The sequence below is a fragment of the Haemorhous mexicanus genome, chromosome 6 (assembly GCF_027477595.1).
Source record: "Haemorhous mexicanus isolate bHaeMex1 chromosome 6, bHaeMex1.pri, whole genome shotgun sequence".
Lineage (NCBI taxonomy): Eukaryota > Metazoa > Chordata > Aves > Passeriformes > Fringillidae > Haemorhous > Haemorhous mexicanus.
The window spans coordinates 38,725,614-38,751,973 of NC_082346.1; the positions used below are offsets into that span (position 1 = coordinate 38,725,614).

Consider the following 26,360-nt stretch of genomic DNA (forward strand, 5'->3'; position numbering starts at 1 on the left):
AATTTGATTAGGTGTCCACCCAATTCCTAGCAAACCAGTATGAGAAAAATATTGCTCTATTAGATCTTTGCTAGTAACTTTCATTAGTTATCTAGTGAAGAAGCAGCTGAATAGGCTTACCATATTGATCCATCTCTTCAGTTTGTCACATAAGACAGAGGCTCAAAAGTTTTACATTGCTGCTTACCTCTGATGTCCCTGTTGTGGATAGAAAAAAAATAGACAGTGGATAGGAAAAAAAAATAGACCTGAAGTTTTGGGATTTTCAGTTTGGGGGTTTTCCCGCAAAGAGTGCTGAGTTCAGACTTCAGAAGTAATTCTCAAAATTTTTGAAGAGAGTGAGTGTACATTTATCATTAATATTTCAGTTTAGGCTCAGTACAGCACATATATGCAACCAGTGAATTTTCTTTGCTGCTGGTAATCTGTTTTGTTCAGCAGCCATAGTCAAGCAGTCATAAAGGTTGCACATGGCTGAGAAGAATTTTACCCAGCCTGTGCTCCAAGTAAGTTAACAATTTTCAATCTGTTCTTAAAATTGAAAGTAACTGATGTTTGAATTACGAAATTTTATTTAGAAGTTGATCTGTAAACAAATACAGAGAATCAGTGAATCTTTTTATTTTGTACATTTTTGCATGCCATCTGAATAAATTTCTCGTAAACAGATCACCAGCTAAGATAATATGGGCTTTGCCAAATTCAACAGTAATTTGGCAATTTAACTTTATAAGATAAAGTTTCCACATTTCAAGACAATCCCTTTTTTATTGGATGCCTTTTGTCAGGGAAGAATATTTTAAACTTAAAAACATTGAATTTAGCCTCACATAACAAGATACTAATGTAGATGAAATACAAAAAGCAAGTGAATGTAATGGAAATACTTAAAAATAGTACTCGTTTCTTTGCAATTGCTTTATAGAGAGATTTAAGGAAACTGTAACACAGCAAATCTCCAAGGCACTGTAGCATTGAGGTCTTACATGGTATACCAGATACCAAATTGCATGTGATGTAAGGTCTTGGGAAAAGGCTGGTAGCTGGGTTCTATTCAGACTTCATGCTACTCTTTTAATATAAACTCAAGGTAAATATAGCTTGAAAGAAGCTCTAGTCCTTTTTTTCCTCATTTCATGCACCTTCCATGTAGTCATAGTCAATATAACAATCAACAGAAGACATTCTTCTGCCCCTAAAAGTAGCAGGGGGTCATGTCTGAGTGCTCTTCATGGTAATTTACTTTATTAGCTGTAATTGCAAGCATCCACAAAAGCTTTAAATTAAGTTGTTGCTGTGCAGGTAACTGCTCTTCTCAAGGAGTTTAGTGAGTGGTGACTGACAAATGGAAGCATTGTATAGCTACCTGCATCATAAGATAATCACCATATGCTTTCACTGTAAAAATATTCTTGTAATTCATATCTTTTTTACTTTGCTTTCTCTTCTCTAGCTCTATTTTTGAGGAACTTACAGTACTCAGAAGGTGAAATATCCTGATAGCCTTCTGCTAGAGAAGTACCTTTTTTTTTTTGGAGAGGTTGTAAAATAACTTTTTTGAAATTAATTTTTTTATTTGTGATCTCAGGAATAATTTTAGTAGAATTCAGGAATATGTTAAAACCAGACTTCTAAAGTTTTTATGTCCTATCATTGCAACTACTACTGCACTGAATAAAATATGCCATAGTAGTTTTAAATGCTTTGGCATTATCAGGCAAAATTTCTCAAATCATTTAACCCAAGAAATGTGAAGTGACTGTTGCTCACTCTGGCAATATCATTTCAGTCTCACAGCAGCAGTGGTGTGGACCTGACACACTTCCAAAGCAGCGAGATGGAGATCCACTCTGCCAGTCTCCTGCTGGAGCCAATACATGGCTGAATGTGTTCAAACACCAGGATTTAGTTAGTTCCCAGATACTAAGGTTTTGTAAGCTGAGTAGCTGTCACCTTGGTTGTGATGCTGCATTTTAATGTTCAAACACACCTAATGATCTGCATTGTAATGGAATGTTACAAAATAAGTTCTGGAGTGCATTTTTCTTTTTTTAGCTTGTAAGATCACGATCAATAAGTGCAAAGCTTGTCTGTTTGTGCAGATGTGCTGCAGTGCAGTCATTGCTTGCATGGCCATGTGGTGTCTTCCATAAAGCTTTTTCCTCAATAATTTTGTATAGTCCCTGTGCCATCCTCCCTAAAAAGGATTTTCACAACATCTAGATGTGTCATTGTATAATGAGAGACTTCTTTTCCAGTGTTAACAAGATAATCTAATTATAAACTTCTCCATCTCTGGTGTGAGTGAATTATAGCAAGCCTTTGATCTGAGTAAGATCATACCAGCCCAAGCTGGCAGTTGCCAACATTTCTTCAGGATGATGCCTTAATATATAAAGGAATTTCCCATATTTATCTGCATTGAATAATTGTCTTGTGGTCTGAGAGCCTGGAGGTTCAGAATAAATTGGACATAATATTCACTTGACCATTATTTTTTCCTTGTACAACATGGTAATGTGTATGATGGCATGTAGTTTTCAGCTGTGGCAAAGCCTTAGTTGAAAACAAAGCTTCTCTTCCAGTTCAATATTCACAGCAGACGCCCCTTGCTTAACTTGCTTTTTCACTTTCAGTATGATAATTAAATACACATCAACTTTCTGAGAGTTAATAAAAGCATATTATAATGCAAGCCTTAGTTACTTTTAGTGATAATTTATTTAAAAATAAAAATTTTAAAACTGTATTTCTAACTTAAACTACATATCTCTTGAAAGAGAAAATAAATATTTTTTTCACAATTTTAGATGTTAACCCTAACACTTACTCTTAAACAGAGTCGAAAGCTGGATGTATATTTTGAATATGAGGAAAAAATAATGAGCAAATCCACTCTGGATAAATCTCTTCTGGACATGATTTCTGACCCAGATGGTAAGTACTTTAAATCTGAACTTGGTATAAAATTTGTTAAGCTATCCAATAAATCTATACCTGCTTGGACTTCAGGGTTGGTAGAGAGCAACCTGGGCAAGATTTGTAAAGAAAACAGCTTTTGATTGATCTTCAGTAGCAGTCTAGAATGTCCAAAATATTAGCTACTTCTGCAGCTCTACTAAAATCCTATCGTAACTCCTTATTTTTGAAGGTCAATATATTTTTTTTGTGCATTTCTAGTATTTAGTAGTGTAGCAAGGCATTCTGTGGTCTGAACAGTACTAATTCTTTAAAATCCTCCTGCACATTTTATAACATATGCATACCTCATGAACACAATGAAAACATCATAGAATTTGATCAGATCAAGGGACTCTAATGTAGATAGCTCCTGCTCGTGTGAGGAAAGAGATGAATGGGACAAGTGGAGAGAAGGGACACAAGATATAAATTGGCCAGTTCACTGGGACTCACCTGAAGCTTTGCACGTGCTGATTCAGCTGTGCCATGTCTGTTTTGATCATGTAAGAGCACAAGCAATGCATCCCAGCTTCTGTGTCAGATATGGGTCGTACATATAAGAACGTTGCACACCAGGGGTGCTCGGGTTCTCTGTTAGCAGGAGTCACTGGGGATCTTTCTCTGAAAGGCTGACCCAAATGACTTCTCAGCTTTTTGTATTATTCCAGCATCAATTCTTCTTTCAGTCTGTCACAGCTTGATGTGTGTCATAACCCTCTGACAGATTTCAGTATGATCTGATACCAGTTGGCTGGAAGAAAATAACGTGCAGAGCAAAATTGTAAAACTTAAATTAAGATCTCTGACTTGTCTGCATACTGGCAATTATGTTGGCAACCTCAAGAATTTACAGACCCAGGGTTCCTGCTCATTTTCCAGTATGCTGTTCAAGAAAATGTTTTGTTACTGCATGATTATGTGTGTAGTCTTACAGCTACATACTGAGCTTAATGCCTGCTTGGAGTTTGTATAATGTTTCATATTTATAGAAGGGGTATATATACATCCTGCTGACATTCTACAAAAATCTTTTAATAGTGTCCATGCTATATAATCAAAGGGCAGTAGGAGAAATAGTGCACAGTTAGTAGAAATCTGAGCTAAAATTGTAAAGATCTCGTAATGGGTCAATTTAATAAGCTTTCAGAAAATCTAATGTCAGGCATCAATCTGTAATTCAGTACATGCATTCATTTTTTATTTGAAGCTAATAAGAATATGTACAATCTGTACTTTTATTGAGCACCAATACAATTACTTTTTACTTCAATCCACATTTTCTATGCCCTTTTAGAGTTCAGTGTAGAGCAAATTGTTTTCCAAGCCTGATGTATCTTACCAACATTCCTATTGGCAAGGTTCCTGGGTTTTACACAAGAGAAAGATTAGATTCACAAGCTAGAGTTTTTCTTCATTAGCTAAGTATTCATGTTCTCACAGTGTTATGTTAGCATTTTATATGCATTGTCTAGGTTCAAGTTTATGTAAGAAAAAGATTTAAGTTAAATCTCAGCGATTATTTCAAGGCATGATGTTAAACTGTCCAGCCTCATATTGTGTGATTCACTGAGAAATATCATCAGGAATAATACATCAAGTCTTCCTGTGCTTCTAGTGGATTATTTATTGGCATTATGTGTGGGGATATTTCTCTTGTGGACGATGGGATCTGCAGAGCTCTTGATGAAAGCACTTAGATGTGACCACTTAACAGCTGCAGAATTCAGCCTCCCATTTGTTACTGTGCTGTTCTCATCCACCACTCAGGACTATTTGCTGCCTCCCACTTGAGTGGTATTACCATACCCTGGGGTAGGGATAAAATGGGAGCTAAGGGCTGCCTGCTGGTTTTGCAATTGAATATAAAATTGGTCCATTCTAGGTTTGCCAAGTTAGGTTTTCTTCAGAATGTTGAGCAGTTTGCCTCTCTGTGCTGTCACAGATGGTAGTCTAGAAAAAAGTAGTGAATATTTGACAGGCAATTGACCTGAGTCTTACAGCTGCTTATGACAGCTTTTTTTGCCCAAGTGAATTCCAGGTGGATCTCTACCTTGAAAGCTGGCTTTTGGTTTTGATAATACAAAGTTTCTTCAATTCTTAATCTTCTGACTTACTTGTATTTGGTAAAGGTTAGTAAAACCTACTTGGAGAAGATTGTCCCATGTCATAAATGCTCATTATGACAGCACTTACTCTTAACTTCTGCCAGACTAAATATATGCTCACTTATAAATAAAAGTTGCAGATTAGATCAGATGGTCTCCTGCTGACATAATCCACATTCCATAGTAGGGGAAAACAACCCAAAACAAACAATACAGAAAAAGAAAAACAGGGGAAAAAAAGTAATTTCTTACCCACAAGTACAAGAAAGTGCAGTCTTGTAAAATATTATACTGAAAGTATCAGGCTTTTATCATGAATTTTAATTTGAAATGTTTGTTTTGAGAAGTTGTTCTTCAGAAAACTTCATTTGAAGCTATTGTTTTTACTAACAGTGATTCTCGTCTAGAAAAATAAAAAAGACGGTGTTCAAAATCTGATGTAATAGTTTATAGTCTAAGTAATGGCTACACCAACCTTTTGATCTGAAGAGATGAATTTTGATTGCATATGAATAATGCTTCCCAAGAATGGGAAGTGGTTTTCTCCAACAAAAGAGGATTTAGGAGATGAAATTTTCTGCAGGCAAGTTGGAAGTTCAGGGGTTTTTTTCCTGACCAGAGGTTCATAGAAGTGCTTTTGCAGTCCTTAGTTATTTCAGTACAGTGAACCATAGAGCTGTGTAAGTAAGTTGTAGAGCTAAAAAATAATATTCTGTGGCTTTTACTTCTATGATTTTTCTTTAGTCTGCTTTTTCATGGACCTACTTCCAGATAACTTTTGCAGTCTCCCCATAAAATAAATCATAATTTCTCTACATAATTTATTTAGTATGTTATATGAAGAATAATATTTACTACAGACAAAAGGGGGAAGTGTAGAACTTGCAGAAAGAATGAACACGTCTAACCCAACTCTTAATAAAATTGTTGTATGTCTTTCTACCATTTTACACGTTGAAGAAGGCCATGGTTATCAATAACATTTATTGTTATAATTAAAGATCTGCATGTACATATGTATGGCTGCTAAAGAGCAGTTAATGTAGCAGCATAGTTACAATTGTAGTTTATAATTCTTTTTTTTTTTTCTTTCTTACTGTAGCAGGAACTCCTGAAGACAAAATGCGATTATTTCTCATCTATTACATAAGCTCAGCTCAGGCACCTTCAGAGGTACCTATGTTCTTTACAGCTTCCCACACCAGATTCTACCACAAAGGATTTTCATTTCAGCACTAAGCAGATATTTCTGTTTCTTTGCAAAGGGAAGTATGAAATGCCCAAGAAATTCTAAACCTTTAAATAAATTTTGTCTTATTGCCAAAAAATCTGCTCACAAAGCTTTAGCCACCATTTCAAAGAATATGAATGACTAGTAAGAAGGAATATTATATTGTGACATATTTAGATCAGAGTTACTGCAAGACACATCTTAGCATGCTTTCTATGACTCTGTTCCACTGCTCAAAGAAATAGGTAAAGCAAAACGAAGATATGACTCGTTTTGCTTCATCTTCATATATTTAAGAATGATTGAGTCAGTTGACTAGCAGGTGAATAAAAGAGAAATCTGCCAATATCTGAATAATCCAGGAAACAATTTCTTGATATTTCTTTTGAACTTAGGATGATTAATTTCAAGGAAAATTCTTAACACTGTAGAAACATTATCTGATGGAAAAAATGTTCGGTTAGGCAAATAGAAAGTGTTTGTGTTCATGTATATTAGCTCCTCTTTGTTTATTATTTATTGTTTTGATGTTGTACAGGAACCAGCATTCTGTTGGTGCTAGTATAAAGACTGTTCCATATCTGAAAGTCCACAGGATTTAATTCCACAAACAATGTTCAGTTTAATGGGATCTGCTCATGGCAAATTTAATTTCAAGTTGCATTTCCATACCTGGTAGGAAATGGGGTTAAGATTCATAATTACTTTTTAACTTGGGTCATTGCTATATCTTTGCACTGCTTATTTAATATTTCGATAAGGATATCTTGTCTTAATACATGGAGTTAAGAGTAACTTCAACCTTTTATAATTCTCCATTTTATGATTTCAGATTGACTTGGAGCAGTATAAAAAAGCATTGATGGATGCAGGTTGTAATCTCGCTCCTTTGAGCTACATAAAACAATGGAAGTAAGTAAATTTGTTTTCTTCTGTATATGATGCTAACTGCATTGTGTTCAGGAATTACGTGTTACTTCTCTTAAATTGTAAATTATCCTAAATATTCATTTGGTGTAAGTTTTTACTGTTATTGTTATGGTAATACATGCAAATATTATTTTAAAACTAAGCTCCAGTAGTGCCAGAACACTATAGAACATGACATGTAATAGTGCTCTTAATGATCCAGGACAGAAATAACTTACTGAATTAATTGAAAAGTTGTGCTAGTTCAGACTCCAGAGTTTTTTTTAGTTCATACCAAGGAGTCATGTTGGATATCAGTTATTGTAGTTTTACATGGTATTTAAATGAAATACTTGTCTTTAACTATAAAATCTAATTCCTGTTGTATTTGTAGGCAAGAGGGATGCATAAAATAAATAGTTACTTCCTGAAACAGTTCAAAGTGCAGAAGTTTTTTCACTTTCAGATGACTAGAGTGGAACATTCTACAGAAGTGTGTGCCTTAGATAAATATTTGATTTCTATCCCTGCTTTCACAGAGCTTTCACTAAGATGGCTTCAGCTCCAACCAGCTATGGAAACTCTACGCCTAAACCTTTGGGGTATGCTTTTGGTTAATTTTTTGTAAGCCATTGGGTTCTTTTATCCTATTTTAGTAGTGCTGAAAGTGTACTTAGTGTTATACAGGGCCCAGAACAAAACATTTCCCCATTTGTAAAATTTTTAAGTGACAGACAATTACAAGCACTCATCTCCCCTTAACAGTGTATAGTGCACACAGGGAGGAAAAGAAAAGGATCTGTGACTAAATTCACAAACTGTCTTAATGCAGTGCCCTCTGCACCTGCAGATTAAATGCACTCTCACAGCAGAGGAATTCAGCAGCAGGAACTGGATCTGTGACAGCTATCACTTTGAGCCTTAAGTAGTCAGTGACAGAAGATAAAAACAGTCCTGTTTATTCAAAATCATTTTTCTCTTGGCTTTGGAGACTGTTGGGGAGGCAAGAACATGCTGGAATGTCCTGGACTGGGTGTCTGACTGCTTGTTGAATGGTGTAGTTATTTATTTCAAGACACAAGAAAGAAATTACTGTGCTAAGGTTACATATATCCAGTACAGGATATAGGACTGGGATCTTTCCATTCTTCAGAGGATTTCAGTCCTCATTACCAGCTTTACTTTCAGGAATGCCCTATCACAGTTGTAAGGAATCTGTGGCTCAGTGTGGTTAGAGAGAATTCGGGTGCTGTTTCACTTGGGAAAATTGCTCTTTGGTTTGTTGGAGATGCTCAGCATCTCTGTTAACCCTGGCCATTAGGATACCCGCTTGAAAGGAGCACTCAAATCCTTACATTACTGAAGATGTAAAATAAACTGTTCAGTGGATTAAATCCAAAGCTCCCATTGATAGGTAAGGATCTATCTGTTAGATTACGAGTGTATTTCTATACACTTGATTGCCATGTGATATGAAGAATATATTTTATGACAAAATGAATTACTTAGGTCCTATTGACTTCATTGGGAATTGGATGTCAGTATAAAGCTTAAGAAAACCAATGAAAAACAAAAGATCGTATACATCATCTTTGTTTTGTTTTTTCAGTCTGTTTTCACGTGTTATGAATACGGGATCACAGTTTGTAATGGAAGGAGTGAAGAACTTGGTACTGAAGCAACAAGTGAGTTTAAAAAAACAATTAGAAAGTCTATAATGAGTATTGTGAACATTTGGAAAAACAAATTTCAGTACCTTTGTCATATTAATAAAATTCATTGTACAGTGAAAAAAGTAAACATAAATCTCTGCTAATGGATAGATCTACCCCTTTGTAACTTCCAGATATCAAATAAGTAATGAATAATTCACACTTTCTTTGAAGACCTCTTTGTAGCAATTAAGACTGATTTCAGCATTATAAAAAGAACAGCTGTGGAATACTTAAAGTAGACTAGACCTTCAAACAACAAACAATAAACAAAAAAATATAACTATCTGTATCTTTACTTAGAACTACATGCATTAAGTTAATCTATTTCAGAGTGAATAAATGGCTGAAAGTGTTAGTTCTATGTTTACTTACAATTCAGACATTTCTTTTTTCCCATGTGAGTGTATTGTATAGCAACCATAATCTTGTAATGTGCATGAAAATACAAATATGTTTATAATGACATGACCACCTTTAAATATTCACTTAATTTTATAAAATATTTCTGAGCATAACTTGCATGTAAATATAAATCCTCCCAAAGAAACCAAACCACAACAACAACAAAAAAAAGAAACTGGTTGTATAACTTGCAGCTGGAATGTTGAATTGTGGTTCCCAGAAACCTCCTTCCCTACAGAGGATACATTATTTTCCCAATATGTAATTTCATCAGATGGCAATAAATACATATTTATTTACAGTTTTAAATCTCAATTCTGTAGTATTTTCACATCAAGATTTCTGGAAAAAAAAAGATCATTCATCATATTATAATTCAGTTGAAGAGTCAGAATTCAAATTAGAAATACAACTTATCAGAACTAAATAAAATGAAGTCTTAACTAAAGGTTTGTCCTTTTGACCTACTTAATCTTTTCATTGTCATTGTTTGTTTATTCAGCCTGTTATACACATAATTTATCCATGAAAGGTATCAGCTATCACAGAAAAGTTTAAAACTGGGGTCTCAGGTTTGTAGGGCAGTTAATGAAGTTAATTCTGCAGGAATTTCACTATGACTAGAGTGATAAGCTGCATTGCAGAGTTACAACTCAGTGGTATATCATGAAATATGACTGAGTGAAATTTAAATATGCAGCTTGCCTGTGTGTTATATGAGAACTCCTAAACTGTTACTTATAATAATAGAAAATAAGTAAGGAGACTTCCTCCTCTCCTTGCATTAAACATTTTGTCATTTCTTTAAATGTGTGGCTCTAAAGAGTTAATATTATTCTGTACAAAATGGCTTGCATTGTGAGGAAGCAAAAGACCAATTTGCTTTGTTTTCAGGATGTGCCTTTCTGGCTTTTAATTTCTTCTCCAGGTATTTTAGGCTAGCCAGATAGGAAGCCTTTCTTCCTCATATTTGTAAGCCTCATGCAGGTCTGTGACATTTCTATTAAAGCTAACTTTTTATTTTTCCTTCAGTAATTCAGGGATTCACATCAAATTTCCAGTGTAATACATAGATCACCCTTTGGAATGTCCTCTTTTGATACATTCTGTCAACAAGACTCATTTCCAATCCTGTTGCTATGTAAACTCACCCTCAGTTTATTATAACTGAAGTCATTTTAACTCCTTAATATTCAGATCTTTTGTCCCAGCTAACATTTCCTGTGTTAAATAAGGAACAGTAATCTTGAATTTCACCACAGTTTATTCCTTTGCAGGTCATCCAAAAAGTTGTTGCCAGGGTTTTTTACCCATTTCTTTGACAACATTAGTTCTTTTTTGGAATCACACAATTATCAGCATCAGCTTTAAAAGTCTTTCCTTAACTGCAACGTAGTTTTTTATAAGAATTCATATTTGATCACATCTGCATATGTTGGTAATACCTAAATACAGCTCTGTTCCTGTCTTCACACCTTTTTTTCACTTTATGTCTTATCTTTATCCCCTGGCTATATGCACCTCAGATGTTTGCATTTTTTTACTGAAAAGTATTTTAGGTAATAATAAATAAGCTTAACCTTTACAAAGCATAAGAGGAAAACTGTTTAAAATAGTATTTCAGATGCTCTGTAAACTCTTCCATAAGTAATGAGGTGCCTGGGAATAGTTCTTAGTAAGCTTTTCAGCATTCCATCAATTTCACATTATGTTTTACAGAATCTGCCAGTCACACGCATTTTGGACAACCTTATGGAGATGAAGTCAAACCCTGTGAGTACAATTGCCTTCATATAGAGAGAGGTGGAGCAAATGAAATCTTGAGGCTGTGATATGTAATATGCTAAAGCTAATATTTTCATGATAGAAAAAAATCCAATCATGCTGTATTTCAAGAGTAGCACCATTTTTGTAACTGTTTAATAAGACCTCTTTCATTAAAATAGTCTACACAATGACAATTTATTGTGTCTCATTGGAACTAATATTTTTTAGATTTTTCCTATTCTGAGCTTCTATTACACTTGTGTTATACTAAGCTTCTGTTCCTCCTAAATTTCTACATTAAGCCATAGACTGAAATTTTCTTTGCATCAAAGTTATTGTTTTTTTAAAGAGCACAATTTCAGCAGTGCAATATTTGGAGAGAGTTGTATTAGGGAAAATTACATTTCTCACATCTTTAAACTTTGCTATGTAGAGGAAAATATTTTACTACTGATTCCGTCATTGTGTTTGCAAGCAGAGGTGGGTTTTGTCCGAAAATTCCTCTTCTTGCCTTGTTCCTGGGAAAATTTACTCAGATATTTTAAATTTAAATATTACAAATTTTTGAATTGCTTATGTGTTAGCTACACAGACAAGGCATTTGCTAGAACTTACAACTAAAAGTAGGCCTGGTTAGTAGATTTAAAACATCTTCTTAGTCCACTTTCACCTGCATGTATTAACTGTGTGTACAGAGTACAGAGAGAAAACTAATGGTAAAATATGAAAATTTTCAGCATGCAAGTAATCCTTTCTTTTCTTAAACTGTACTTCATAAATGATATATGCAGTGATTCTTAGCAGATAATTTGCTTTCTCTTAACAAACTGAGGAATTTACACTGTTTCCAGAGTTTGTGGATTGTTGTTCCTGTTTGAAAGACTTGGAAAAGATGTACAGGGCTAACTTTATTTAGTCAACCAGCAGAGGTCACCCAGAACACTTAGCATAGAAAGCTGAAATTAAAACTACAGATAACTTTCAAGAAGGTGAAAAATTAAACCAATTTTTTTTAAATAAACATTAGCTTCCTTAGGCCACAAGTTTAGGTATTGATTGAGAAAAGTTTACAAATCATATGAGGTTTTTTCACATTTTACTTAATAGAAAACAGCTACCAGCATTTTGATAATTTGGAGAAAACATTGATCTTCTCACTTAAAAAATCACCGATGGGGCCAGTCTGTCAGTCAGCAGCTTCCTGTTCCACTGCCATGGCAGAGACTGATACTCATGGCACAGAACAGGGAGTCCCACTTTTCCTGTCATAGGAGAGCAGGCAATCCCTAAAGACTGATTCTCCTAACCTGCAGGAAAACTGACAGCAAGTTTGGGAGTAAGTTCAGCTAAATGAAGCAAGCCAGAGAGTCAGTGTGGAATGTGTTTAGACTTGCTGTACTATCAACAGAAGTGAAATTGTATCTGGAAAAGGTCAATGTGTGGAAATACACCACTGTGGCTTCTGTTCATCTTCTGATGTGTGGGATCCTTTTCTATTTCCCAGAATAGAAAACTACTGCACTGCAGGCAAAACACAAAGGGAGAGGAAAAACGTTCAAGATTTTCTTTTTTTACAACACAGAAAAAAGTCTCCTTTATAGTTCAAGAAATCTTATTAACCACAGTAATCAGTGTATGAAATGTACATACAGATAAAAGGTGTAATGCAAAATTAGAGCAGATTATTGAGAAGTCAAGCAATTATATACCATGAATGTAAAAAATTTATTTTCTAGATATTAACTGCAGCAATAAAGGAAATATGTGAAATGTACATACAAGTTGTACCACAAACATTCAATAGATATTATTGTCAGTTGAAATCTTCAGCCTATTTAGAATGATATCCTGTGCAAAACTCTGTGGGGTTGTCTGTAAATCACTTTGGGTGTTGTCTCTGCTGTTTCTTTTGTCTCTCTGGCAAGGACAAATAAGTCCTTGCCACCCATGCTTTCCAAGTTTTTCAGAAGCAGGAACAGCTAGAACAGATCTTGTGGGCCATAATACTACCTTGTAACTTTTTAAATTTTTCTAGATTGTTTAACTACAGTTACACCTTTTCTTGAAAAACATAGTCAGAAACATTCCTTGATGACCTTAAAAGTAATCAGTTACTTGTGTGTATTTTAAATAATAATATTTATTGTTAAAAGCACAATTTTAGGCAATTTCTTTTAAGATCCTATTTAATAAAGGCATATTCTGTTCATAAAACGAAAACATGGTTGCTTTGTTTTGGTGTCATTAAATAGAGGTTGATTAAAACATTGATTCTTCATAAACAAACAAAAGTATACACGAATTTTAATCCATTTGTATGAAATTGACCATGATTTACCATAGAGTTATGGAGATCCTTCTAAGGATCTTCTAGAAAATGGTTTGATTACTGAGTGGGGGAAATCTTTGAAAAGTGAACCTTTACAAAGTGGTTTAGCCTCTGTCAATACAGTGCGTACATTTGTATTGACTTAAGAAGTAGATAGATCTGATTTGTGATATATATTAATGAAGCTGTATTTTGGTTAATACTTTCCCTTTCAGCAGATATGGTACTTTTCAGACTTAGGATATACCTTTCATGCATTACAAAGAAAAATTCTAATCCAAATTGGTCCTGTTAGGTTCTGCAGAAAAACAGATACAGGCTGAAAGTCAATGACATTTCCATAGGTCTTTTTCCATTTTAATTTGAAATATTGAAAGCTAAGTTTATACATTCAGAAGTATTTATTTTCTTCTGGAATTGCTTAGGGATGTCACAAATTCAGTTGTGTGTAAAGAAAATGCTATACACTTGTTTTTATTGGCAGACTTGCTATGTAAAGAAAATAAAATCTACTAGGCTTTCTTTTCCCTGCACCCTCAGCACTGATTTCAGCAGGAATAGTGTATTTAAACAGCAACAGTGGAAAACCCCTAGGTAATCACATTTCTATTGCTTTACCACTTCCTGTGTGTCTACTTACACAAGCCCACAGTGAAAAAACACAGCAGTAATACATGCAGGAGTAAATGTTTGTAATATGTTTATTAACTCTGATTTTTAGTTCTGTCATTAATCTGTAATTCACTCGAATAAGCAGAGAAAGTGAATCTCTTTATCCCAGGTACAGGTTTCTCAAATACCTCTCAGTTTTAGTCTCTCAATATCTCTACATTCCCAGCTCTCTTTACCCCAGAGTCACCATACCACCTTTGGGTATGAAGCTGCAAAATCATGAATGCTGGCAGACTCCGGCAGTTGAAATTCCCAGTGGAGCATATAAAAGCATTTCACAGAGATTCAGTGGGAAATTAGATCTAAATTATTTTCTTTTTAAAAGCCAAACTGCAGGATAAGAGAATGATTTTATGTAATTATATAAAACTTTGTAATATGAAATGGATTTATTTTGTGTGTGTGTAACCACCACATGTATATTAAATACTTTTTAATATTAGAGGTAATTATGCTATGTGACCTTTAGTAAATTCCCCAGATAATTTGTCTACTACTCAAGAAGTATTATTTCTGCCCTACAGAATCCAGAATTCAGAGGTTTTTGCATGTAAGCACACAGATAAAATCAACTGAGGTTCTGCATGCCATTTATCGACAAACTAAACTTCACATTAAAATGTAGTGTAGAAACAGGAGAAAGCCAAGAAGTTGTCAGAAGGAGTTACTAAGAACTTTTGTTTTTCATCCATAATAACTGGCAAAAATCCTGCTTGTTGCCAATAAAAACATTGGAAGTGCCTCAGTGTTCTGTGTGAAGAAATTTTTTTTTCTGTAGTTTAGAGAGACTTTTCAAATTTTTGTGAAACTCATTTCTTCTTCAATAGCTTATTTTTGGTTTAATAGTAGTCATAAATCATGACATGAGAAGGATAAGTTACATAACAGTAGCAGATTTTGATCTGTCTTGTCCTTAGCACTCATTGCCACGGAAGTGTTTTGTTTTATAATGTTAAATCAATAGCAGATCTCCATAACCTGGAAAATGTTCATATTTGTTACTAGCTATTGGTGTTCCTCTAAAGCTGGTAACAATTTTGCTTTCTGCATGCTGTCTTTCTGTTGGGATTTATTATGCAACCAGTGTATTTTTTGGAAAGTGTTTGATAGTCAATTTTAGGTGAACCAGAAATAAAAAGCTCAATAGCACCCTTCATAGCTTCTCACTGTTGTTTATTCTGTACTGGTTCAGTTATATACAAACTTTTTAAATACTAGTGGGCACCACAATGAATGCTGAATGATGTGATGGGAAATGATACTGGTTTGAACGTTTAATGTCATATATACAAGCAAAAATTCATTAGCCAAAATTCCAATCTTTTGAGATAAAACATACTTTTTAATAGGAGACAGATGACTACCGGTATTTTGACCCCAAGATGCTGCGAGGCAGTGACAGGTGAGTTTTGTTCTTTCCTTTTACTCCATGAAAAGACTAACTTAAGAAATCTATTTTATTTTGCTTGCCAACTACAAGTAATTATTCTGATCATTAATTCTAAATCAAGACAGTTGGTCTTGAAGGAATTTACAACTGGGAACTTGGATCAATCAGATAAATTTTTATAACACTGGAAAAAATAATCTAAAAAAATAAGTGCTAACATGTACATTAGTCACAGGAATGTGCATTAATATTTTGCAATAATAAATGTTAGAGTTCTTCATAGTCGTACTACTTGGTTTCATAGAAACTTTTCACTGTTTGAGTTTAACTCAACTATTTAACTTAAATAGTCGTTGGATAGTGTACCAAAATTTCCTTGTCACTTTTTAAACAGTTACAATTTTGATTTTAGTACAAGCCTTCTTTAGTAAGTCGTTAATAAGTTTGAAAAAAAATAATATTAAAATTTGATTGCATTTACTTTTGCTTAGGTAGGTACACATTTTATATTCATGTGTATATGAAGGGAGGCTTGGATGTAGTTTATTTTGCCAGTAAAAGAGAGTAAGAGGAATTGCATCAGAAGTTTATAAATCTTGATTTTTGCTTTGTATCTTGAACTAATAATTGCCTGATAGTCTCACCTAATCTTATATCCTAGCAACAGAGGAGATACTTAATTTTTATACTCTTCCTAAACATAACTGTCATTGAACATATGGGAAAAGAATCTCTCATTTGGTTGCACCACTTTATTACAGGATCAGTGTGGATAAAGTAGATACAGGCTTGGTTTTAGTTATTTGCAGGAAAATTCTGTCTCTCCTTAGTTCTCAAACATGAAAATAAGAGGATATAAATTTTAAATTATATGTATGTTTTATTGCAAAGTATTACAGATTATATAATTTCAAAGATAAGCAAATTTTGAAATTATCAAAGAGAAAAGTACTAGTATTTTATGTTTCATTTTGATTTCAACTGTCACTGATTTGTGATGCTTTTATAGCATTTTTGGTAGCTTTTGTGCAAAAGTACAAAGATTTATTTTGCTCAAGCCGAAGGGTTTTTTCAGTTTTTTGCCCTCTCTGTATAGTTCTTATGTTGCTTTAAACAATATAGAAATATTCATTTACAACAGTTCATAAATGGCATTCTGTGTAGCTGTAATAGTTGTCATAGGGAATAGTTTTTAATTTCTGGTTTGGGATTTGCATGTAAACTCAAGTTATGTTCCTTAAATCATATTTGGGCATGATAGCAAAACTCATGTAGTGGTGTGCCTAATTCTCCCTTCAAATATTTTGTAGACAATAAAAACATATGCTAGTTTTCTTGACAAAATAGTGATATAAAATAATATAATTAATGGAGTTAATTTAAAAGTGGCTGATTTTATTTTCTAATCTACTCCCATTTTAAGAAATTCAGGCATTTCTACTTACTATGTTTTAAATAGAGTAGTAACTGCATTGCTGTAATTCAGACCTAGCAAAACAGAATCTTTCTATCCTGTGTAAAGCCTACCTCAAGTATAAACAGGCTTTGTCCTCTGAAAGGATGACACAAAATGTGTGTGGATTTGTTGTATCATACTCAAAAAAAGACAGAATTGGGGTAACAGTTCTCTTTATGGGAAGTCTGTAGTATTCCTGACAGAAAAAGCAACACATTAGAGACAGCCATTCCATTTTAAAACCTGTTTTTCTGATATGCTGGAATCTGTGTTGACTCAGTTGTTCTTGGTCACTCAGAGAAAACGTCTTGAAATAAGGGAAAAGGTAATTTGAAGGGGAAAAATACAGTGGCTTTAAGGTATTTTAGAACATAAGATGTATTTGACTTCCTGGGGCTGCAGACCAGTACAGGGCAGGAGGGCAGTGGTAATGTGTGAGCAAAGGGCAGGAGAGCAGACTGACCCTTCACAGCTTGTTCTTCACTTTCCCCTTCCCCTGAAGCTTCAAGGTGATGCAGGAAAAGAGGTTTCTTCTCTTCTACCTGCTACCTGTCCTTTTATGCATATAGAGGAGTCTGTACGACCCAAACTTGTAGTTTGCCTCTTCCTCCCTTTATCATTCTGACCCTGCATACCTGCTGCTTGTAGCAGTTTTTGAGATTTGGAAGCATCACTAAGTGTGGATGCAGGCACTGCAAACTGACTTGCTTACCCAGCTAAGATTCTAGGAGGTGGGATTTCTAGGTGCCATGAGTTGTGCTAGTGCTGATCACATTTTTAACTCGTATTTGCTGCTAGGTAACAGCTCTATAGTTAGAGCTTTTACACTGTGGAAGAATTGTTGTCATAAAGCTTATTCTTCAAAGAGCAACATTAGAAATGATGAAGTAAAATTCCTATTTACTCATGTATTCAGTCCTGTAGATTGAAGGATTTTCCATAACAAATAGAAAGGCAGTTATTGTTCTATCTTATATTTTTGTCTAATATTATATAGTAGTCCCTACATATGATGGGTACATGATGCTTATTGTGCTTATTTCTATTAATGTGTAATGAAATTTTTGCTGTATTTTTTATAGCTCAGTTCCAAGAAATAAAAACCCATTCCAGGAGGTAAGTCACATAGAAATATTTTCAATGTTCATGTGTTAAAAATAAATAAATCCTGAGTACGGTAATTTTTGATGATCATGATTAAGAAAATGAGAGGCCTTATTTGAAAAAAAAGCACTTAGACTATTTATATCTAGTATTAATTATAATTAGTTATTATTCTGTAGCTTTTCATCTTCAAAGGACTATGTAAGTATTAACTAATACTGGAGAAAAAAAAGTGGAAAATTTTCCGGAAGATAATTACAGGGATTTACTAATATCGTAATTGAGTGAGCAATTTAAGTCCTTCATTTTTAGACCAGATTTTCATAATGCTCCCAAGTTTAATCCTTTGTCCAGCCTTAAACAACAGCATTGATGTAAATGACTACATTAAGGAGTCTCTGCAGTTAAAGGGAAAAAGCAAAATAATGAATGTTATCATTTCTTGCAAGTGCCTGCAACTTTCAGTAATTTTCTTTGTAAATATTTACAAATAGAAAAAGTCTTACCTGATTACTACAAAGTTTCATAAGCAAAATATTTTCATTGGCAATATACAGAAGTTTCAGATTTTCATGAAATGTCCTAATTATCCTCAGGAAGGAAAGAAATACCATGTGGTATCCCAGATACATGTATATGGCTGCAGATGGCCCTACCAAAAATGTCAGAAGGAAGATAAAGTCTTTATAAAATTCATATAGTATGGTCAAACAATTTTGGATAATGAATGTTAACAACAACAATACAACTATTAAGTCTCCTTTTTCTATACACAAATTCTCCTTTAAACACAGCCCAGAAAATACTGATGGCTTTTACCTGTAATACTAGAAATTATTACCTGTTCTAGGTGGCAAGAGAAAAAAATGATTAGAAATTATATTTCTTTATGATAGAAGTATTTTATTTATGGCCCAAATAAACATCCATGGAGATATTTTAACTCTTCCTGTGGTCATTGGAGACATCTCTGGACAAAAAAAGGAACAAGTTGAAACTGTATATGTATCAAGTATGTCGTAATAGAAGAGAGTGACGTGTTAAAAGCTCTCAGCTTGCTATTCTGCATCCTGCCAAAACTTCAGGTATCTTCTTTCAGATAGGAAGCAGTTCTTCTGTATCCAGTTCTTAAAAGAACACAGTGTGATTGTGATGATTTTTTTTGTAGGCTTAATTATCTGCTATATCACTACTGAAATTTTAAGAACTTGAATGCATACTCTAATAGTATGTCTGTTGCTTTTTAGGCTATAGTGTTTGTAGTTGGAGGAGGCAACTATATTGAATATCAAAATCTTATTGACTACATTAAGGTATGTGTACTTCTGTCAGTTGTAGTCCTTAACTTACTGATAGAAACCAGATAGAGCATGTTTTCTGCAATATTTGGTATTTTGAAGACAAAGTCTATGAAATTAGCTTTGACTTCCTTATTCTAAACAGAATCTGGGAAAAAAGGAATGTAAGAAATCAGTAGAAATTGTGGGTTACTAATTCAGACCAACAAAGACTTACTGTTTCTGGTATTTTGCTCATGTTGCCCTTTGGAGTTGAGTAAATAAACTGCATTCTGTTTTATTTTTTCATACACACCACCGTGGTTGAAAACTGTCAGCAGATGTAGCAAACTGAACTAACCTGTTTCAGAGTTGTGTTAGTAGTTTTCATGTGCTGGTGTTAAATAAAGCAGCTGTAGCATATCATAACCTTCAAGGTAAGGAACTGCTGAGAATTCTCTGGTTTTCATAAATCTTGCAATAGAGATACCCAGTGCTTTTTTGCATGCAACTTTGCAATATGGAGTCAGTTCAAACTCAGACCAGCAGATAACAGCATTTTATTGTATGACAATCTTATTTGAGCATAAATTATGTTGTTTCAGAAACCAACATAATGCAAATATTGTGCTATCTGTTAGAGCAAATACCAGATTGGCACCAATATCAAAGCATTTATTACCTGCCCACAGTTAGAAGTTTTCCCTACTGAGTTAATAGAAACTCATTCTTGTTAAACTGCATAATTTAATTCTGTGTAGAAATCATACAAGGTGCCTTATTCACAAGTAAGAAAATACATAATCACCTATGTAATGCTGGTGTAACAGATTTAATTTCTCTGGTTCCAGCTGGCCAGACTAGCAGAACACATGTATACCAAAAATCAGTGGATGGAGAAAAATAACTAAACCATTACAGTTCCTGAGAGGCAGGAGTGGTATTCAAGCACTTTCCAAGAATTAAAAAAAAATGCTGAAGTAACCTTAGTAAAATTCTGAAGAAGGTAATAAATTATTTAACAGCAGCAGCACTCCATTCATTCTTCCTGATGTTAACCTTGTTCCTGGTGCAGTTGTCCTGCCCTCTGGTAGACTGGATTGAGGCTTTTCACACATAAAAGTAGATATGGAGCATTAGTCATTGAAAAACAGTTATTCTGCAAAGCACATGGGAGTTTGATGTCCAGGTAAATTTTGAAGAGTGCAAAGTCAGAATGTGTGTGCTGAGTTTCTCCCTCTGAGAGGCAGCCATTTTGAAACAGAGCTTGTCTGGATAGAGGAAAGGATAGGAAGAGAAATGTAAATTAAGAAATCATTTCAATTTGGGTAAGCACTCATCACTATCCTCAATAACTAATTCAGTGAGGCATCTGCCTGTGGCAGAGTCTATTGGCAGACATTTAGCTTGCTCCTTAGTCTACCCAAAGCCTCTTTAGCTACTAAATCAATCCAAAAGATACCCAAGAGGATGACTGTTTGTTACTTCCTATTTAAAAAAAATCTTCTGAATCCCCTAGAAGTTAGTTCACTTCCCTGATTGTAGCTGCATACTGACAGAGCAGAGGTCTGCTGTGTATGTGTGTATACAGGGCTCTAGTGTGGTGACAGATTCAACACTCAGCACTTCATACAAAGTGTCAGGAAGCTGAAGTTTCAGAGGAGTAAGAGGGCAAACAGGAGGTCATTTGTCAAACAGAAGGAGCTGAAAACTATGGAAATGGTAATGTTAGACCTTATGGAGAGTCAGAAGTTGAAAATACTCTGTCTTCTTCTGGAAGCTGTGAACAGAGGTTTTTCATCCCAGTTGTCACAGCTGAAGTGTGCAGTATGTTTCTCCACTCAGACTGTGTCCTTGAGCAGTGGGACATGACCTCCCAAGGAGGAAGACTCCCTCACCTTTATTCCACTTAGCCCTTTGCTCTTGAAAAAACAAGGAAAGTTAATGAAAACCTTTATTCTCCTTCCCACCACCTGGAAACCTGTGTGCCTCTCCCAGGTGACACTTAGTCTTATCCAACAAAATTTGCTTTTCCATGTGGTAGACTTTCGGCATCTATTGTTTCCACAGATGTAGCTTATTAATTATTCTCAAATTCAATCACTCTTCCTCCAGAATAAAAAAGTGAAAAATCAACAGCTCTGTTCTTGCAAGCAGATACCACAGAGATTTTATTCATGGCTTTATTTTTCTAAGCACTATCTGTTTTGCCAGTTTGCTCCTGAAAGCACAGAGAAAGTATTTTAAAACTTTCTGAAACAGGAAGTAATGTTCATTCAGCTTTGACATTCTGGGATTTTTTTGTAGAAAAATTAAGAGAAACCTTCAAATCCAATTATTTGTAGTTCTGTGCTAGAATAGACTATCTCACAATGTCAAAAAGCAAATATTTATACTGTCATTGGTGTAGATTGTGCCTTAAAATAAATGTATTGTCCAAGTTCAATTCAACATGCTGAAAATGTGTCTTCAAAATTGCAAAGCATAGGAGCCTCCAAGAGGAGGCTAGCATACTCTTGTGTGCAAAAGAATTTGGTAGATCCTGTAATTTCCCTTTGTAGATGCTTTAAAAAGTACTGCTTGTTAATCCTCTACTACTCTGTGAAGCAACTGATTTCCTATGGACTTTTCTTTTTTAGGGTAAACAAGGCAAACATGTCCTGTATGGCTGCAGTGAACTTTTTAATGCCACACAGTTTATAAAACAGGTAGATAACTTTGATAATCTCTATAATATTTATTCTTTATCTAACTCTACATCTCCATGGATTTTTACTGAAAAAAACTCAAATTAATCTGTGAAAGATTAATGCATGTTACCTTTTTTTATTTGTTTGAAGTGGGGTTTTGAAGTCATTATTTTTAATTAGCTGTTGAAGACCTGTTATCAGTGTGAGTTCACACAGGTAATGCAGGTAAACAAGTTCATAGTAATTGTCTTAATCCTACTGAAAAAAATTGAGTCAGTTCTTGGAACTTTCACAAATGGCATCTCTTTCTAGGGTTTTCTTGCAACTTTTTCAAGTTACAAGGTGTTTAAACTTTTGTCCTGGTTTATAAATATCTACAGCTATATAAATACAAAAGTACTGGCCTTGTGGGAGCATGATGTCCATACCTGTACTAAACTCTGTCTTTTAGTGCTGTTAAAAACATCATTACTTCTCTATGCCTCATTCCAATACAAAATAAAAATTATTCATGGTGGTCAGCAAGTAGCAGCCCTTCCAGTAGCTGTCACCACCCATGGTTTTATGTCCTACTAAGATGAGAGTAAGTTGTTATTCAAAACTGCAATTTAAATTAATTCTTGCTTCACTTCAAGGAGACAAATGTCTCCTTGGAGTGGCTTTTACCTCCTCATTCAGCTTAATTTTTTTTTTTTTTTTGTCTTGACTGTGTACTCTGTACCTTTGCTTCATGAGATACATTCATGAAAATTTGAAGCTCAGGCCTTCTCCTCTGAGGTTATGAATTAAATATTCTATCACCAGAATACGTTTGGTTCTCAGAGACAAACAAAGCATCTAAGACAGAAATATTTGCTGTATGAACCGGATATTTGTTTGACTGAAAGAATAACATTAGCAATCTAATGACTTTTTTCTCTTCATGTTTAGCTGTCCCAACTTGGCCAGAAATAAGACTGAAACACCATTACCTGGATGGAAACGTGACAACAGAGAATTGTTACAACATTCAGATATCTTCATATCTTTAATTTTGTCATTATATTAAAACTTAAACCCGTTTCATTAATATGATAACTTTAAAAAAATCTGTAATTAATACGGTGTATATCAGCATTTCAGAAATAAAACTTAAAACCTACTGTGTTTTTGGTGGAGGTCAGTTTCACTATTATTGCATTTTTATTGCAGTACTAGCTATGGTATGTGACAGAACTGGCTGAAAAGTACAGCATTTTCAAGTTCTTATATGTAAGTTTCTGATGCGGTAAGCAGGGCAATAGCTCTAAGAAAAGGTCAAGTCTGTCTTTAGGAGTTACAGTCTTCTTGAAAGCCAGAATATCTTTATTTAACAAAATTCAAAAGAGCAGAACTGCCTTTCAGGACGACAGACAAAGAGCCTTAGTGTAAGAGAACTACTTCTAGTTCTTACCCTTTTATTTTACCAAAGTAATTTGATTTTTGCAGTCTTTGCATTATGGTCAAAAGATACCTTCAGTACAATTTTCTGATACTGTAATTTAGCTTTTCTTTTAAGGTTAAGAGAAAATTGCTTGCCAACACAGTCAGTTTCAAACTGTAAAACTGAAATCTCTAATAATTTTCTTCTGCAGTTTTTATTGTAACTACTTTGACTGTTATGTTTGGGAAGAACCCAAGTCATACTCAAAAAACAACTCTTAAGTTGTATCAGCACATATTTAAAATACTATTTTTAACAACTCCATTAAGTAGGGGCAGTTTAATAGTTTAAAGAAATCTGGTAGTGATAATTCTGGAGAATTATCATTACTTATCAAAGAACATAAATTCTTTTTTATAAGTGGAGGTCTCTGTCTTTAGAAACCTCCTCTCTGGAAACAGCTACTGGTGAAGCAATAATATTACTTCAAAACAAGGCCTAACTCACTCAAAAAGTGAAAACATTTCTTGTGGCTTTATTAGCAAACTGTGAGAATTACTGGCTTACTGTAAATTTTTCAGTAGTACTTTTTGCACTGTTTTTTAGTGTTGAATGTTAGTTTTGCACTAAAGGATGCCCCTTCTCCAACTAGACTGTTTTTCAGAACATCTGTACAAGAAATACAGTTGATCTATTCCTTAAAAGTGTCACAAGAATAATATGCATAATCTAGACCATGTTATCAAAAAGTAATAATGTTGTTTAATTATCTAACCGTGTTAATCTACTCCACAATACTGCTATAAATTTGTAATTTTGCTGAGTCAATAAATATATTTACTATGGTGTTCATTGTAGTTGTTGCATGTGAACACTGTCCCAGATTTCAATAAGCAAGGATTCACTGTCAAATGCAATTTGTTATTCTAATTCTATATATGTATATATATACACACATATATATGCTATATTTGTTAGCAAAAACAAGGCCAAATGTGTCAGGAAAAGAAAATTACATTTAAAGTGTTTATCACTTCTTGTGGGAGTTTGTTCCAGGCGCTTGAAATAATCCCTCCTCAACTGTGCTTCCTGTGCAGAGAGTTTCAACCTTGCAGCTGACAACCAGTTTATGAAAAATCTGCCGCTTGGTTTTTGTCCAGATCTTGGCACTGCTCACTTGAACGAGAAGCACTCCTAAACCCCAGCTTACAGAATTTGCTTTTGCAGTAAACTGTGTAAAGATAGAAGAATTTACTTTGGTGGCTACATTCAAAAATCTGTTTTCCATCTTTAGTGACTCTGGAGACAGGTTTAATTCGTGCCCAGCTTTATAACTGGATCTGTGGCTCTGCTATGTGAGCAGGCACTGGTCAGTTTGGAGTTCGGGTTTTAAAAAAAAAAAAAAATTTTTGTACTTCAAACCTTCTTCTCCTTCATCTCCAAAATAGTTTTCTGGTTTAGTTGTAGTAGTAGTCCTGAAGTTCTCTGTTACCTTAAGTTGTGCATTACTGCTCTGTCCCTGTAACAGTGTGCATGCCTCATGCTTCTTCCTTGCTAATGTAACCTGAATTATGGCGTGCAAGGTTTTGTTTCGTGGCCATTTTTCCCAAGTACCTCTGGATTTAGGAATGTGGAAGGTTGTACAAGAAGTCTGTGGTTAATCTAGAGGCAAACAATGTTAAAAATAAGCTCTCTTTTTGGTAAACTGCTTCAATTTACAGCTGTCACAGTGCCCTTTGTGTCTTCAAAGGTCCCTTAAAGGCCTGTGCTGGAAGGAGGGGTTATGACTGGCTCAGTGAGTCTTTTAAGTAAAACTGCAGCATTCATGTTGTTAGTAAATATTTTAGGTGCTTCATGGAAGACCAGTGAGGTTTGGAACTTTTCCAGCCCCTTCTCTGTTGATAAAACTCTGACAGGGCCAGCTGGTGAGGCATCAGCAGCAGTGCCAGCTTCTGGCACAGCAGCTCCAGCTTCTGCATCTCAAGGATGAGCAATTCTTCGTTGGTATCTGCTTTCCCATTTAGGTAAGTAAAGACAGCACAATGATGAGTGTCAAGTGCTGTACCTGTTCTCAGGAAGAAAATTAGCAAATTAGTGTGCTGTGGAAAATTCACAATCAATCTTTCAGGAGCTATGGACAAATCTGATAAACAGTTGCACATACTTCAGAATACATGCACATTTTGAAATTACAGCCCTTTACTTGCTTTCCTGTTTTAATTTGAAGGTTTTAGAATATTTAGGTGGATATTTTGTGACTTAATGGTGAATTCAGTGAAAATTCTTTTTTTTTTTCAGAATTAGACACTCTAAGAAAGTAACAATAAAAAATCAGATCAGAGTAAAGGAAAGAAGCTTCTGGAGACCAGCACTTCATTTAAATGGCCTTATTTGTGTGATACTCTCTGATGCAAATCAGATAGAAATCTTTCTTAGGCTAGAAGTAAATTTTGCTATTGATTGATGGTGTTTCCATCAATCTGAATGGAATATAAAATAACAAGTTTTTCCCAAAACCCATATGTTCTACAGAGAATAGGAACACTGCTATCAGTCACTTTTGCAGAGCCGACCTAGTAGTGCATGCATGGCTTCAGGACTAAAGGTGAACAAAGGGCAGCATTTCTCTTTCCATTTAAATCACATACTCCAAAATGGAATTGCTTAATCAGTGTGTTGCCTAGAGCAATCCTGTGAGATTTAAGAGGAAAAAGGTTTATAAGAGGGTACATGGGAACTTATTTCAAAACTACCACAACTGCATTCTTGTGATCTGAAATAAAAGGTGTTGGACTGGAACATCATATCCCTTATTTATGGACAGTGGAGACACCCACTCCCTCCCTTTGTTTGGAGCATTTGTTAGTTGTGATTTGTTGCTGACAGATGGCTCTGGCTCAAAGAAAGCCAAGCCTGGCCAGTGTTCTAGTGGTACAGAAAAGTTAGCCAC

At 34.6% G+C, this 26,360-nt stretch overlaps 1 protein-coding gene across 1 annotated transcript in view; it reads left to right on the forward strand.

The window, feature by feature from the left end:
* The window catches only part of SCFD1 (sec1 family domain containing 1), a 50,691-nt gene extending 26,429 nt beyond the window's left edge, over nucleotides 1–24,262 (forward strand). The window contains exons 15-25 of the mRNA XM_059849846.1: nucleotides 2,841–2,937; nucleotides 6,169–6,239; nucleotides 7,130–7,209; nucleotides 7,746–7,808; nucleotides 8,816–8,891; nucleotides 11,043–11,096; nucleotides 15,441–15,493; nucleotides 18,020–18,053; nucleotides 19,289–19,354; nucleotides 21,958–22,026; nucleotides 22,939–24,262. Of these exons, the coding sequence (XP_059705829.1) occupies nucleotides 2,841–2,937; nucleotides 6,169–6,239; nucleotides 7,130–7,209; nucleotides 7,746–7,808; nucleotides 8,816–8,891; nucleotides 11,043–11,096; nucleotides 15,441–15,493; nucleotides 18,020–18,053; nucleotides 19,289–19,354; nucleotides 21,958–22,026; nucleotides 22,939–22,962 (687 nt within the window). The 3' untranslated portion in view covers nucleotides 22,963–24,262. The remainder of the gene's footprint in view (nucleotides 1–2,840; nucleotides 2,938–6,168; nucleotides 6,240–7,129; nucleotides 7,210–7,745; nucleotides 7,809–8,815; nucleotides 8,892–11,042; nucleotides 11,097–15,440; nucleotides 15,494–18,019; nucleotides 18,054–19,288; nucleotides 19,355–21,957; nucleotides 22,027–22,938) is intronic.
* Nucleotides 24,263–26,360: the final 2,098 nt, after the last annotated feature.